A 17,267-nucleotide genomic window follows, 5' to 3' on the forward strand; every position below is an offset into this window, starting at 1 on the left:
GAGTTATACAGAGAGAGAGAGGGAGGGAGGAGGAACAGACAGAGGGTCTTGGCACGCGCGAGGACGCGCGGTGAGCAGATGTAGCGGAGAGTTAAACAGAGAGCGTTATACAGAGCGAGATAGAGAGCGAGAGAGATAGTGAGTGAGAGAGAGTTTATATATATATATATATATATATATATATATATAGAGAGAGAGAGAGAGAGAGAGAGAGAGAGAGAGAGAGAGAGAGAAGAGAGAGAGAGAGAGGGAGGAGGAGGAGGAAGAAACAGAGGGTCTTGGCGCGCGCGAGGACGCGCGGTGAGCAGATGTAGAGGAACGCCAGTGGCGCGCGGGAGTGAGGATGGAGATGTCTGCAGTTTCCGCTCTTGCCGATATGAGTAACGACTCTCTGGCCGCGCTCTCGCGGCTGCGCGCGCTGAACCTGAGCGCGCTGTTGAACCTGTCCATGGATGCGGAGCCGCAGTACCGCACGGACTCCCAGCGGCCCGCCGTGCAGGCGCTGCTCGCGACGGCGTACTCCATCATCATCATCATCTCTCTGATCGGGAACACGGCCGTGTGCCACGTGGTGATGAAGAACAAGCGCACGCGGTCCGTCACCAGCATCTTCATCATGAACCTGGCCATCGCGGACATCCTCATCACCCTGCTCAACACCCCCTTCACTCTGGTGAGTTCCTGTGGAGAGAGGAGAGGAACCCTGAGGAACAGTGAGGAGATGGAGAGGAGGATGAGGATGATGATGATGATGATGACGATAATGTTGATGATCATGATGATGAATATAAGAGTGAAGGTAGTGATGATGGAGATGATGATGGATATAATAGTGATGTTCATAATCATAATGGTGATGATGATAATGAAGAATGACAGTGATGGTAATGATGATGGGGATGGTGGTCATGAGAAAATGATGATGAAGATTGTGAGGATGATGATGGATTATATGGAACATAATAGTGATGGTAGTGATGATGATGATGATGATGATGATGATGATGAAGACTATAACAGTGATGGTAGGGATGATAGGTGGTCAAAAGAAGATGATGTGATGAAGATTATGATAATGAAGAGTATAACAGCGACGGTAGTGATGATGGAGATGGTTGTCATGAGAAGATGATTGGATGAAGAATATAATAATGATGGGAGTGGTGATGATGATGATGATGATGAAGGATGTAATAGTGATGGTTTGATGATGATGTTGGTTATGAGAAGATGATGAAGATGGTGACAATGAAGAATACAGTAGTGATGGTAAGATAAGAGGTTGATGCTCATGAAGGTGGTGATGCAGTGGTGATGAGAGAATGATGAAGATGATGAGGATGATGATGATGAATATAAAAATGATGTAGTGATGATGATGATGTCGATGATGACGATGATGATGATTATGACGAATAGAGTAATGATGGTGGTGATGAAGAGGATACCAGTAATGTACTGATGATGATGAAGGTGGTGGTGATATGAAGATGATGGTTTTGCTAGTAATAAAAGTGATGATGGTGGTGATGAGGAATGTAATAGTGATGTTGGTGATTATAGTGATGGTGGTGGTGATGAGAGGATGATGATGATGATGATGATTGTGAAGATGAATATAATAGTACAGTGATGGTGGAATACGATGACGATGTTGGTGATGATGATGCTGATGATGCTGATGATGATGATGATGATGATGATGATGATGGTGATGGGGTTCATTTTTATGGTGATTGTAATAATGATATTGATAATAATGATGGGGATGATTTTCATGATGAAGATGATGTTTAAGGTGATGATAAGGATGAGGATGTTTTTGATGACAATAATGTTGACGAGGATGATGATTATGATGATGGTGATGGGGTTGATTTTGAGGATGTTTTTGGTGATGATGATGATGATGATGATGGTTATGATGATGATCTGAATTGATCCAGCAGTCTGGAGCTCAAGCTGTGGGTAATTGACTGTAAGCTAATGGGTGAAAAAGCTTCTTCAGCTCTCCTCATGCTTTGACCTGACGGCTCAGGTCATATTCAAAAAGAAAAGAAAGAAAGAAAAATAAAGAAAAATAAAACAGACTAATAAAATTTATGCAGCGTTCAGAAACTCACTCTTCACGTCCTCATTTACATGTTAACAAGGACACAAGCTGTGTCCCAAAGCCAGAGGGGGCTGCGTTTCTCGCAGGACTGGGCGGTTTAATATGATAAACCACTGAATTTAAAAAGGATCCAGGTATTTCTAAATTATGACGGGTCAAATTTCCAGTTCACGTTTGATCAGCCACATAAACACATTCCAGCAGTTTATGTTTGAGAGGGCACTGGGTGCTGTGGGAGCTCAGTGATGACAGAGCGAGGAGGGAGTCGAGTAGCATCGCGTATCAGAGCTCTAAGTCACGTGATCAGCTGTTCAGATTTCAAGATTTTTTCCATTGATTTGTTTTTTCTCCAAATTTTGTCTGATTATGTTAAAATGATGTCTTATTTCTTCAGGATTCTGACTGATCGTGTTGAAATATTGTCATGGAAATAGTTGATCTTGAGATTTTAACAGATTATGTTGAAATAAGGTCTTATTCCCTTAGGATTTTCACTCATTATAAGATCTTATTTCCTTACGATTTTCACTCATTATTTTAAAATTGACAGATTATGTTGAGATAAAGTCTTATTTCCTTGAGATTTTAATAGATTATGTTGAAATAAGGTCTTATTTCTTTGAGATTTTCACTCATTATGTTATAATAATTTCCTTACAATTTTCACTGATTATGTTGAAATTTTGACAGATTATGTTGAGATAAGGTCTCATTTCCTTGGAATTGACAGATTATGTTAAAATAATACCTCATTTCCTAGAGATTTTTACAGATTATGTTGAAATAAATTCTTATTTCCTTGAAATTTTGACAGATTATGATGAGATAAATTCTCATTACCTTGAAATTTTGGCAGATTATGTTGAAATAAGGTCTCATTACCTTGAAATTTTGACAGATTATGATGGGATAAGGTCTTATTTTCTTACGATTTTCACTGGTTACGTAGAAATAACATCTTATTTCCTTGAGTTTTTGACAGATTATGTTAAAATAACATCATATTTTCTTTGGATTTTGACTGGTTTTGTTGAAATAATGTTTCTTTTTCTGACATTTCTGTCTGATTATGTTAAAATGTCCTATTTCCTTGAGATTTTGACAGATTTTGTTGAAATAAGGTCTTATTTCCTTTAAACTGTCACTGATTATTATGTACAAACGATTATAGCTGACTAATGTTTGATAGTTCGACAGGCGCACAAGACTGCAATATTTTATCTGCATGTTTTCATCAACATCAACACATAGAAGTAACAGGAGGCAATGAGAAAAGCATGTCTGGGACAGGAAACTGTAGATTTTGGAAAAAAAAATAATAATAATAATTCACTCTCACCGGCGCCACCATCACTTTGCAGTATGAATAACTGCCTGTCACAGTTACCTGAAAAACAACAATAATGTATTTTAATAGAACAGATAATGGTAGAAATGGAAACAGAAGTTGGGATGTGTCCCCAAATTTAGGACAGAACTTAGGAACTGTTACTCTGTAATGACTATTGTTCTAGATTCGATCCTATCTTAAATGTTCATGCTGACCAAAGAACATTAGTAGAAACTTTGTAGGACGTTCATTATTTTATTGCACAAATGCTGTTTTTTTTTTGCATGCACACTTTAAAGAGATGGTTCGTCAAGTGTTCTTAAGAAAAAACAATGGTTCTAGATAGAATCATGAACACTCGAAGAACCATTTGCATGTTTAAAATGTTCTTTGCATGGTGAAATGGTTCTTCAGGTTTATTTGGATTATGTGTTGTATATGGTTCTATAAAGCACCAAAAGGGTCTGCTATTTATACAAGCTTGACATCATAACAATAGCAGAACCCTTTTTCAGTGCTATATAGAACCATTTTCAAAAAGGTTCTAATAGAACCACATAAAGCATCAAATTAAAGAACAACATCACCATCCAAAGAACCATTTAAGCACGCAAGGGTTGATGGTTCTATATAGAATCACTGTCTTTACTAAAGAACCCTTGACATCGTAACAATAGCACAACCCTCTTTTAGTGCTATATAGAACCATTTTCAAAAATGTTCTATATAGAATCATATTGTTCTACAATTTGATGCTTTATCTCACCATCCAAAGAACGATTTAAGCTCACAAGTGTTCATGGTTCTATATAGAATCATTGCCTTTACTAAAGAACCCTTGAAGAACCATCTTTAAGAGTGTTGGAATGTGTGAACAGTTGCTGTTCTGAGTGAAGGTGTCTGTAAAACTGTGTTTCTGCAGGTGCGGTTCGTGTACAGTACGTGGGTGTTTGGCAGGGCGATGTGTCACGTGAGCCGTTTTGCTCAGTACTGCTCGGTTCACGTGTCGGTTCTCACGCTGGTCGCCATCGCCATAGACAGACACCAGGTGAGCGCAAGCGCACACACACACACACACACACACACACACACACACACACACACACACACACACGGTTTGCATTTTATTAGGTCCATTAAACAAGCAGTTACACTTACTGACCATTTTATTAGAAACACCTAACATAGAGTTAGGTGGTAGGATGATAGGACCACGATAGGACCACCACTGAGCCGATAATAGCTACGGTGACCAGAAACAAATCTCGGTCGAAGACCCCCTACACCCAAAAACATGCTTTTTGAATGATTAACTCCTTTCGAACGACTTATTATGATCATAGAGATGATATTTAGATTAGCATGTTAGCACAGAATTCAGATTTTACCATTGAAAACACGGACTTTCTCAGCACATCTGAAAAAGCCATTTGTGGTGCTACATAGCAGCCTAGCTTTGTACGTCACGAATGGACCCATCACGGTCCAGTGTACTAAAATATGAGAGAGTCCATCTACGGAATGTGTTAAAATCACGACAGCATCATATTTATGTTGCGCTCCTGACTAATAAACTGTCAAACGTGTTGTAGAGCTCTTCTAGCATACTGGCCATGTGGAACTGTTTCAGAGGAACATTAGACCCAAGATTTGTCATTTCTGTGGATGTATAGGATCAGGAGAAGCTACACTATACGGCCAAAATATAACAACTGAACGTCACACCGAAATGAGCTTGTTGGACGTCACTGTCCGAAACCATGGTCATTAATATGGAGTTGCCCCTCTTTCTGACTATAATAGCCTGCACTCTTCTTGGAAGACTTTTGGAGTGCGTCTGTGGGAATTTGTGCTTGTTCAGTCAAAAGAGCATTTGTGAGGTCAGGTACTGATGTTGGACGAGAGGGTCTGGCTCACAGTGTTCTAGTTCGTCCCAAAGTAGTTCAGAGGGGTGAGGTCAGGACTCTGTGCAGGCCACTGGAGTTCCTCCACACCAAACTTGTTTGTCCATGTCTTTATAGAGCTCACTTTGTGCAGAGGGGCTCAGTCACGCTGGAACAGGAAAGGGTTTTCCCCAAACTGCTGACACAAAGTAATTGTGTAAAGTGTCTTTATGTGCTGTAACATTAACATCACCCTTCACTGGAACTAAGGGGCCTAAACCCTGACAAACAGCCCAGCCCATCATCCCTCCCCATCCCAATCTTTACTGATGGCACTATGCATTTTGGTAGGTAACGTTTTCCTTACATCCACCAAACCTAGACTTGTCTATCAGACTGACAGATGGAGAAACGTGATTCTTCACTCCACAGAATACGTTTCCACTGCTCCAGAGTCCAGTGGCGGCGCTTTACACCACTCCAGGCGACGCTTGGCATTGTGTGTTTTGATCTTAGGCTTGTGTGCAGCTGCTCAGCCATGGAAACCCATTTCATGAAGCTCCTGACGTGCAGTTCCCTTGTCTGGATATTTTTGGCAGTTTGGAACTCTGTAGTGAGCTGTTGTTGCTCCTAGATGCTTCCATCCATCCATCCATCCATCCATCCATCATCTAAACCACGTATCCTTCTGGGTCCACTGCAGGTTTGATAGCACCTGAACACAGCAAAACTGCAGAAGCAGGAAGAGTGCCAACACCTTCTGAACACTTCGTAGACTAAATGATGCAAATATTTACAAATCACTAAAAAGAGCAACGAATAATAAACAAAAATGGAGTTAATAGTCTTGGATGATCAACTGTTCTCTTGCTGTTGAAAACATTGGATTTTGTGGCTCATTCTGTAGCTACACACTGCAATTATTGTAGTTTATTTTGTGTAAATTGCTTTTATTTATTGTCAGTTCAGTTTTGTGTTATTAAAAAGCAGATTTTATAAATAGTGTATTTTCTTTATGTGCATGTAGTTTTTAATGTTGAGTAGATTCATCCAAAAGCATGATTAAAATAAATGTTCTTTCAGTTTCAGTTTTCGGCCACACATTTTCACTTTAGCGCATCACTAGTGTTATCTATCCTCTAGCCCTGTGGTTCCCAACCCTGGTCCTGGTGGAACCCCTGACCTGCACATTTTGGCGTTATCCTGTGAAAACACCCACTTCAACTCAAGAAGTGTTTGGTAATTAGCGGAATAGTTGGATCACATGAGTTGGAAGTTGGCCAAACATTAAAAACGTGCTGGGCACCAATGTTTTAGCCCTTCATCAGTGGTCAGTTACTGCTCTTGACTGGATATTTTTTGGTGATGGACCACACTGTGCTGAGAATGATCATAATCAGCTAATCAGATTTTTGGTGCATGCTATAGCTGCAAAGGATTAAACCCAATTTAATCCCAATGTTTGCATGTTTATGTGGATAATGAAGGTTCTGGTTGGTGATTGGTGCAATTCCGCCCTCAGGTAGTGATGCATCCGTTGAAGCAGAGGATGTCGTGTCTGCGGGGCGTGGTGTGGGTCGGAGTGATCTGGGTGATGGCCACGTGTTTCTCTCTGCCGCACGCCATCTACCAAACACTGTTACGCTTCGAGTTTGGGTGAGGAACATTGATTTATGTTTGAACATTTGCTTTGGATTTGATGACAAATCGTTTGATTATTTGGATTTGAATAAGAAAGAATCTGCTTTGAGTTTGGGTTGAGAAAAAAATTCAAAAAAGCCAAAACACTGCTTAGAGGTTGGTGAGGAAAGTTCGAAAATTTCAGACACTGCTTCACATTTTGGTGAGGAAAGTTTAAAAAAGCCTGACACTGCTTAGAGTTTTTTGATGATGTAAGTTCAAAAATGCCAAACCATGCTTCCCATTTTGGTGAGGGAAGTTTAAAAAATGCCACTGCTTTGAGTTTGGGTGGGAACTGCTTTGAAGCAGTGCTGATTTATTTGAAGGCGAACTGAAGGCATTTATTTTGTGCTAGGAACATTCAAATGTGGCAAACAAGACTGAATTCAGGTACAAGAACGTTCTGTTAAACAAAGAAATACACCGAATCTCTAATACATTAATGGTGCCTCCCAAATAAGACCTTTTGAACTGGACTACTGGACTGTCACTTGATTAACTCTAGACCATCTGCACAATTTTTTCCAACCTCCGTTCAACTAGGTCATCAATTATTTCACCAATACTGGCCTGGTGTTGGCTACAGAACCGTTCCAGATGGTGTTTTGCTGAATAATCCAGCTGCATTATAGTTCTTTTTCCATGGAAACCAGACCATCTGTCATCCCTTTCTTCTCCTGAAGCTTTCTTTTTGCTCCTTTCTTCTTGAGCAGTCATCTTTAAAAGGTGTGTAACATTCTGTAGATGTGTGAAACAGGCTTGATCTTCTGGGTTTAAATCTTGTTTTGCTGCTAGAAAAAGCTCAGAGACGAATAACACTTCGGGGAGGCCGGTCAGGCCGGTCAGCAGGCCCCCGGAGAAGTTGAATTCACCCACTGTATTGATCTCTCTCCCCAAATCCATTCTGATATCTTAGAGATCGCTTGTGTTGATGTCAGAAATGAGTGGCATCTCCAAACCTTTTCGCTGACGACTTGATTAAGCTCTAAAGAATAGAATCACACTTCTCACCTGGTGGACAGACTCTGACGACTCTAATCAGACTCTAATCCCTCAGACTCTATTCAGAGCTTTGACAGTGGATCAGGAGGTCTAAGAATAGCTCAGTCAGTTTGTTTGTAGTCTATGTAGTTATTGAGTAATAAGCCTTATTATGTCATCAGCCTGACATTTTAACAGGAACTGAACATGAACGACCATGCAGCTGGTTAGTCACGCGACATAAATTGCCACGGCGATTTAGCATGGTAAAAAAGTGATTTACTGTCACAAGAGGAGAAAAATCAACAGTTAGATCAAACTAAGTCAGCTGGCTAAACACAGCTTAGAGTTTGGGTGAGGAGAATTAAAAAATGTACCCATTCATAACTGTTATGCACCCTTTCCTTTCACTGTTCCTTCCCCGGAAGGCGGGGAGGTGGACCCAAGTGGAGAGAGGAAACCAGTGAGAAAGGGTCTTAAATGAATCCATTGAGGTGATGGAGTGTGAATTGGGTGATTGTGCATGTTGGGGTTGAGGTGACTCAGAGCCAAGCTCGAACCACCAACATATTGATTAGCGGTCTGAGGAGTTACGGCTGCGCCACCGGGAAGCACACGTGGAAATGGGCATAACACCTCAATGAATGGGAATAAAAAAAAATAAAAAAAAAACGTCAGGAAGGGGCTCCCGAGTGGTGCAACCGTCTAAGCGCTGGCCCTGTCATCAGATCATCGCGAGTTCAATCCCTGGTGATGCTACAACCATCAGTGGCCTCACTCTCTGGGTGGGTAGGATGGCCCCCGGTCTCCCCCCTTCACTCAACGCGATGCTAGTCAGTGCAGGCATCTGTTAACTGACATAACAGATCTGGTGGTTGGCGCTTTCCTCCGAGTGCGTTCAGCTGTCCAATGCTGTTGTGTGAGCAGCAGTTCAAAAAGATGCGGTGCCGCTTCACAGGTCTCAGAGGAAGCCTGTGTTAGCCTTCACCCTCCTAGCGTTGGTAGTATTGTGTGATTGGGGGAGTCCTAACAAGCGGGGGGAATTGGAGACGACTAAATAAATTCAGGAAAAAAATGGTTAAAATCCCCCCCCAAAAAAAACCCAAGAAATGGCGGGAAAAGGCGAACAAAGGGGACGCTGAAAGCAGCATGATCAAACAAAGGCTGAGATAAAAAGAAGTGAAATAAAAGATAATGAGAAAACAAAACACACTTTCTCTGTGATGAGAGGAAGATCAGCTTTATCAGAATCAGAATCAGAATCAAGCTTTATTGGCCAGGTTTGCTTACGCATACAAGGAATTTGGTTTTGGTTACAGGAGCTCACAGTGCACAGTACCAGACAGACATTGACATGTAGTGAATAAAATAAAATAAATATAAAATATACCAAAATAAAATAAAATAAAACATGCATTCCTACCATCACTCACTCAAACACACACACCCAGCCATACCTGTAAACCTTACATTGTGCAAAGTATGGGTCTAAAGTTAAAGTGCTGAGTGCAGCAGCAGTTAAAAGGGTGTATAGTGGGAAAGGGATCAACGAGGTAACAGTCCGATAAGTGGGGTCTTCACGTCTTTACCTCTTTTCTTTTTTTTTTGTTTTTTTGCTTTCTTCATGTTTTCTTTTCTTTTTCCTTTTCTTTTCTTTTTGTTTGAATACCCACCATACCAGTCACCCCTCTACGAAGGTGTGACAAAGGGCTGCTGTTTGCCACGGCCTTAAGTAGAAGAGTCCACAGGTGTACCAGGTTGGGCCTAATCAGCCCAAAGGCTTCTGGGAATTGGAGTTCCCTGAACTTGTGGCGCACACCCTTACAGCTATACCATCAACATGCTGGCTAACGGTGAACTTCCTCATGCCTGTTGTAGTATATTATAAGCAGTTAACACAGTACAGCTTGAATTTCTCATCTAAACACTAATGTCACCAACTACAGAGCCTGTAGCCTAAACTGAGCAGCTACTGGATCTAGACTAAAGCATGCTGACTTAACCAGCAAATAAACTTAGCTAACTACATTTTTACAATTGTGATATTATATCACTGTTGTCGGAAGAAAACCTTGTATCTCCAAAATGGTAACTTTACAGGAGAAGGAAAAAAACCATCTTTACTTTTAATGGAAGTCAATGGAACCAGACTTTTTTTTCAAGTAATTTTGGGCCGTTTCTGTTGGTCCATTCATCATTAAATTTACATACAATGTAAGCATCAACAGGCATTTTCAAATAAAAACTGAAAAACGTCAAAAATGGAGATACGAGGTTTTCTTCCGACAGCAGTGATATGTTAGCCTATAGCATGTGTGCTCCATACCTGAACATCTCAAGAAGTTACTCCTCCTCTCTGGGCAGTGTAGCGTCTCATAAAGTGAGAAACAGAGTGAGCAGTCAAGTCTCTGGCCGAACAACAGCTGTTTTAAGGTCAGCTGAGAACCAATCACTGCTCATCGGGTAGTTCCGTTGCTTTTTTCCCGCACGGAATCTCATGAAACCCTTCCGAAACTTACGAGGACCTTGGTGTCCCAATGCTAGTTATGAACGATACAAGCACTGAATGAATGGAAACACGCAAAAAAAAACCTTCTGAAACTACCGAGGTCCAGACCTGTTTGTCCTCATAGCTAGTTACAGCCATGTCTGTGGCGGAGTTCACTTTACCAGGTTGAATTGGCACTAATCCGATTTTTTTGCCCTAATCTGATCTTTTCAAATCTGACCTGAGCCACTTTCATATATGGTCCTAGATTGGATACATATCCGATTAGTGGCCGTGTGACCTTAATGTGATGCTCAGACCCAAAATTCATGTGCTTTTTTTCTCGTTGCGCTATCATTCAGCGTTACCATGGCAGCAGCGGCCGACAGAAGTTAAAGCCTGTAAACGGTGGAAAAGCAGCTCATCTCACCTTTTTCTCCTTCGTCTCGCTCTAATAATGAAGCTGAGAGCTGATCAGAGTTAATTATCTTCACAGCGAAGCTCGTTCTGCTCGTTAGTTTGTGCTGATGATGCACACAATTCATTCACGTGACGTTACTGAGTAGGATGTGTCATTTCAGGACGCCGGTTCGTCACATTAATGACAGATTTGAATCACTGACCTAAATAAGTGTGAACCATTGTGTCAGAGAGATCAGATCTCAGCAAAAATCGGATTTAAGCAATGAGGCTTGTAATGTGAACGTAGCCTATGAGTACCAATCTCTCCAGATCAAGAATAAGTTATCACTCCGCCTGAATCATAGCAGTGATAATCAGCAGTTAAAGATGTTATAGCCACAAATTTATTGTGAGTAAAAAGTGTGTTGTTTATATTTTTACGTCACATTGCAACCAGCCGTCTTTCATTAAACCACGTTAAACGAGCCACGAATGGGAAACAAATCCATGGTGGAGAAAAGTGAGGTGTACGATCCGTCTTCTCAATTTCGACCTGCTGGAAATTTGACTTACTGTTTTAAATCTGATGTGAGCTGCTTTTAACTGTGTTAGACATGTACAGTGTATAACTAGCTCTCTAAAGCTTTTAGCTGATAAATTTGTTTGCATTTTGTTTTGTGCCCAGTGTCGACATCCTGAACATTTTCTGATGTGGTACTTCATTTAGCAGCATTTATATGCAGCAGCGCTAGATCTGTTTTTCTGTACAAACAAACTTTCTTGTTAATCAGTTTTTATGTCTCAACTGTCTCAAGATCTGATAATAAAAAAGAATAAGTGATGTAATTTGTGGTATAATCACAATGTTGCACTGGAGATGGGGATATAGTGTCAGACATTGGCTTTGTGTCCACGAATGCAGCACAGCAGTTATTATATGTAAGTGTGTAGCATCCCTTCTCCTGTCGTATTGCATAAATATTTTAATATCAGTACAGCTCATTTTCAAATGATTTTAGGGAACAAAATTAACAATTTCTACAGTTTCTCATTAGGCTGAATGAATAACTGGCTCTAAATGTAGGTATTGTGATATAAACTCAGTCTGTTCTACAGTTTCTCATTAGGCTGAATGAATAACTGACTCTAAATGTAGGTATCGTGATATAAACTCAGTCTGTTCTACAGTTTCTCATTAGATTGAATGAATAACTGACTCTAAATGTAGGTATTGTGATATAAACTGAGTCTGTTCTACAGTTTCTCATTAGGCTGAATGAATAACCGACTCTAAATGTAGGTATCGTGATATAAACTCAGTCTGTTCTACAGTTTCTTATTAGGCTGAATGAATAACCGACTCTAAATGTAGGTATTGTGATATAAACTCAGTCTGTTCTACAGTTTCTCATTCGGCTGAATGAATAACTGACTCTAAATGTAGGTATTGTGATATAAACTGAGTCTGTTCTACTTTTTCTCATTAGGCTGAATGAATAACTGACTCTAAATGTAGGTATTGTGATATAAACTGAGTCTGTTCTACAGTTTCTCATTAGGCTGAATGAATAACCGACTCTAAATGCAGGTATTGTGATATAAACTGAGTCTGTTCTACAGTTTCTCATTAGGCTGAATGAATAACCGACTCTAAATGTAGGTATCGTGATATAAACTCAGTCTGTTCTACAGTTTCTCATTAGATTGAATGAATAACTGACTCTAAATGTAGGTATTGTGATATAAACTGAGTCTGTTCTACAGTTTCTCATTAGGCTGAATGAATAACCGACTCTAAATGTAGGTATCGTGATATAAACTCAGTCTGTTCTACAGTTTCTTATTAGGCTGAATGAATAACCGACTCTAAATGTAGGTATTGTGATATAAACTGAGTCTGTTCTACAGTTTCTCATTCGGCTGAATGAATAACTGACTCTAAATGTAGGTATTGTGATATAAACTGAGTCTGTTCTACTTTTTCTCATTAGGCTGAATGAATAACTGACTCTAAATGTAGGTATTGTGATATAAACTGAGTCTGTTCTACAGTTTCTCATTAGGCTGAATGAATAACCGACTCTAAATGTAGGTATTGTGATATAAACTGAGTCTGTTCTACAGTTTCTTATTAGGCTGAATGAATAACTGACTCTAAATGTAGGTATTGTGATATAAACTGAGTCTGTTCTACAGTTTCTCATCAGGCTGAATGAATAACTGACTCTAAATGTAGGTATTGCGATATAAACTGAGTCTGTTCTACAGTTTCTCATTAGGCTGAATGAATAACCGACTCTAAATGCAGGTATTGTGATATAAACTGAGTCTGTTCTACAGTTTCCCATTAGGTTGAATGGTATTTTACCTGCATTTTGTAAAGCTTGTTCAACTTAGCAACAGTAGCTATGAAATTACACATTTGTGGGAGGAGCTTAGGTAGGACAATTGAAATGGTCCACAACGTTACAAAGTTCAAAGTTCCCTCCAGATGGAGAAACTCTCTTCCACAGAAACCACTTTTCTCAGCTGCCTGAAACACCTCATTGGGTTTCCAGCCCTTTTCCTTTGTCACACGATGACATCATCTCATAACACAGTCCTTACTGCCCGCCCACCAATGAGCTCAGCACGCCCTCACACAGTGCACAGCGGCTACTGGGGGAGGAAGAGTTTGTTCAGTGTTGTTGCCGTGAGGAGAAGACGCTGACTGGACTTTCAGGATCGACTCTGGATCAAACTGATACGGCAGAACCGCCGCCGCCGGAGAAACAGCCACAGCGGAGTTTAGAGCTGCTCAGGAGAGAAGGGTCTGTCTGCAGACTGCAGGACAGGGGTGGAATGTGGAGGGGCAGAACCACTTTGGCTGTCAACCAGTTAGAACAGAGTGGGCGGGCTGACCAGTCAGAGCACACTGGGCTCATCAAAAGGCGGGGCTAAAAGACACAGGATCTCTAACAGAGCATGTCAGACAGAGGGTGAATAAAGACGAACACCATGAGTGTGTTTTTGGAACATTGAAGCATGAAAATCTGGTTCTTTAAGGGTTCTTTGGTAAAGAAAGTGGTTCTATGTAGAACCTTGAACACTTAAAAAACACTTGCATGATTAAAGGGTTCTTTGCATCATGGATTGGTTCTGCAGTTTAATGGAAAATGTGCTGTAGATGGTTCTATATAGACCCTTTTTGGAAAGGGTTCTGTATAGCGCCAAAAAGGGTTGAGTTTGGTAGAACCATGAACACTTAATGAACTCATTGCATGATTAAAGGGTTCTTTGCATCGTGGATTTGTTCTTCAGTTTAAAGGAGAATGTGCTGTACATGGTTCAGTATAGAACCTTTTTGAAAAGGTTCCTATATAGCACCCAAAGGGTTCTTCTATTGTTTTAAGCTTGATATTGTAACAATAGAAGAACCCTTTTGGTGCTATATAGAACCTTTTTCAAAAAAAGTTATACATAGAACCATCTAGAGGACTTCCTTAAGATCCCTTTCATGATGTAATGAACCCTTTAATCATTTTTTTTTCTTGACTAAAGAACACTTGAAGAGCCATCTTTTTTAAGAGTATACTGTTTCTCTCTCTCTCTCTCTCTCTCTCTCTCTCTCTCTCTCTCTCTCTCTCTCTCTCTCTTCCTCCGTGGTGTGGTCATTCTGCTTCTGCTGTGTTGTAGATTGATCGGTCAGTAGGGGGAGAGATGATGGTCGTTTTGTAAGATAAAGATCCAGCTGAGCTCTTTGTGTTTGGTGAGTTTGGCTCTCAGGAGTTCTGTTTTAGGGCTTTTAGAGAAATGCTCTTACATTACGGTCAGATCTCTGAGCTAAAACACGGAGCTGCTCAGAGGATACGGAGAGGATTTCATGCCAAACTGAAATGCAATCACTACAGCGGAAAGCGCGAATTGCAGAGCACACACGGCAACACATTTCCACAATCGTTAAAGACAGAATCGTCTTTAACGATTCCCTTATTGATTCCTGTTCAGCTTTCTTTGTGGGGAAAAAAGTGGGAGAAAATGTTTTCAGCGTCAGTGAAGCTGTTTTATTGTCTCTGACATTAAAATTAACATATATATATATTGCTCATTTTAGAACATTTATATAACCTTGAAGATAAATAGAAAATGGACTCAAAAATTGGCGCAGCATTTGTTTTATTCAGGTTTTCTCTGGAGGTGTGTCGGCTAATTTCTTTGAGAAACTGAAAAGCAAAACCCCCACTGCATTGTTTTCACATTGCTCGACCTCATCACAGAAAAGCAACACGTGAGCATTTAAAAACAAAATTCTGGATTCGTGTTGGACCCGAATGCAGTCCACCATGAAATGCAACCAATACACAGCCGTATTGCTTCCCACGTCAAGTGTATATGCATCATTTAAATTCAATCACAACAATGAAAAAGGTGAAAAAGCGACACACAGAAAATCTGCCGAAATAATTTAACGTACTGCATGTTGGAAAAAGCGATATAGTTCTGTTGATTGCATTTTAAGGTAGATTATGTTCAATTCTGACACCAATTCAGCATTTTGCTTTTTTAAAGACAAATGCTTGTGTTTGGTTTTCTGTGAAGAGGTTTTCAAGATAGCTTTAATTCTTTATTTTGGTATGCCACTGTTGAAAAGTATCATGTCATGAATGTCTTCCATGACATTAGTGCACATATAGACACCCTACAGTGGTCATACAGGAATGTGGGAGTGTCAGGGTTATTTTCTGCTCGATTAGTGAAGTAGTAAGGATGGGAATTGAAAAAAAAAAGTGGGAGAAAAGGTTTTCAGCGTCAATGAAGCTGTTTTATTATCTTTGATGTTAATATATATATATATTTTTTTATATATATATATATATATATATATATATATATATATATATATATATATATATATATATATAGAAAATGGACTCATAAAAATTGGCACAGCATTTGTTTTATTCAGGTTTTCTCTGGAGGTGTGTCAGCAGATTTCTTTGAGAAACTGAAAGTGAATAAAAGGGTTTAATAAAGGTGAAGACTGGACACACTAAACACTCAAACATCTGATATTAGGTTTGGTTGTGGAGGCTTCTGTGTCATTTTTCTCTTAAATATTTGCTGTTTTTCCCCGATTTCTTTTCCCACTTTGTACTTAATAGCTGTTTTGACTGGAAATTAAAATGAAGGCTCTTACCTTTGCACAGTGCCATAGACAGATATATAGGAAATACATTTTTAGTGATATCATGAATAACACTGATTTCGCAAACAGACTCACAACAGTTACATATCATCAAATTAAAATCATGATAAAGTGTGCGAAATTTCAGATTCCTCGTTGTGTTGATTTTCTGAGTGTGAATAAGTGAACACATCCTCTACAGCACATTTTAATACACACTTTCTGTTTCTGTTTATTAAACATCTGAAAAAAATTAAACACAAAATGTGGCCTTTGCAAAAGTAAAATTTCATCTTCCTCTGATTTTGTCTCTGTTTCTCAGTGGCGGAAGAGTCAGAATGGTTTGCCTGCCCCGCTTTCCTCCCCCGTCTGATCTCTTCTGGAAGTATCTGGACCTGACCACCTTCATTCTGCTGTTCATGTTGCCCATGGTGATCATCTCCATTGCGTACATCATGGTGGCGAAGAAGCTGTGGATGCGCAACGCCATCGGCGATGTGACGCTGGCCCAGAGCACAGCGCACCGGCGGAGGAAGAAGATGACCATGAAGATGCTGACAGCGGTGGTGGTGGTGTTCGCGGTCTGCTGGTTTCCGCTGAACTGCTACGTGGTGCTGCTGTCCAGCAAAGTCATCGATGCCAATAACGGTCTGTACTTCACCTTCCACTGGCTGGCCATGAGCTCCACCTGCTACAACCCCTTCATCTACTGCTGGCTCAACCACAACTTCAGGGCCGAGCTCAGGTTGCTCCCATTTATCGGACGCAGCAGGAAAGCCGTCGCCAACCAGGAAAACTGAAGGGGGCGCTGTCTGACTTTCATTCGCGTATTTAGCTCAGATTTGTCGATCTGTCTGATTAACGGTACACAAATAACTGTCAGCACACTTCCCAAACAACCACTAACTAGCATTGATGTCAGCTAAGTTACCAAAAGCATGGATTGGGATTTGCAATTATTTATTAAAAAATGGTTCTTCAAAGGTTCTTTAGTGAAGAAAATGGTTCTGTATAGAGCCATGAACTCTCAAAGAACGATTTGCAAGCTAAAACATCTCTTTGAATGGTTAAATCGTTCTTCAGATTGATGGAGATTGATGGAGATTCCTCTAGCAGAACCCTTTTTGGTTTTATATAGAACCCATTTCCAAACGGTTCTAAAACCATATACAACACATTCTCCATCAATCTGAAGAACATTTCACCATGCGAAGAACCATTTAGGC

General features: G+C 40.2%; 1 protein-coding gene across 1 annotated transcript; it reads left to right on the forward strand.

The window, feature by feature from the left end:
• The first annotated feature begins 343 nt into the window (after nucleotides 1-343).
• On the forward strand, nucleotides 344-16,841 carry gpr83 (G protein-coupled receptor 83). Its single transcript, XM_036580957.1, has 4 exons — nucleotides 344-673; nucleotides 4,366-4,491; nucleotides 6,849-6,982; nucleotides 16,364-16,841. Exons 1-4 carry the CDS (start codon nucleotides 344-346, stop codon nucleotides 16,839-16,841), a joined length of 1,068 nt encoding a protein of 355 aa, XP_036436850.1.
• The last annotated feature ends 426 nt before the right edge of the window (nucleotides 16,842-17,267 follow it).

The sequence above is a fragment of the Colossoma macropomum genome, unplaced genomic scaffold (assembly GCF_904425465.1).
Source record: "Colossoma macropomum unplaced genomic scaffold, Colossoma_macropomum, whole genome shotgun sequence".
Taxonomy (NCBI): domain Eukaryota; kingdom Metazoa; phylum Chordata; class Actinopteri; order Characiformes; family Serrasalmidae; genus Colossoma; species Colossoma macropomum.

What these genes read in the sequence shown, in the direction of transcription:
- gpr83 (XM_036580957.1), top strand. Translation starts at nt 344, where the DNA reads ATGGAGATGTCTGCAGTTTCCGCTCTTGCCGATATGAGTAACGACTCT. An exon ending in TCGCCATAGACAGACACCAG is followed by an intron (nt 4,492 to 6,848) that starts GTGAGCGCAAGC and finishes TTCCGCCCTCAG; the next exon opens with GTAGTGATGCATCCGTTGAA. An exon ending in CTGTTACGCTTCGAGTTTGG is followed by an intron (nt 6,983 to 16,363) that starts GTGAGGAACATT and finishes TCTGTTTCTCAG; the next exon opens with TGGCGGAAGAGTCAGAATGG.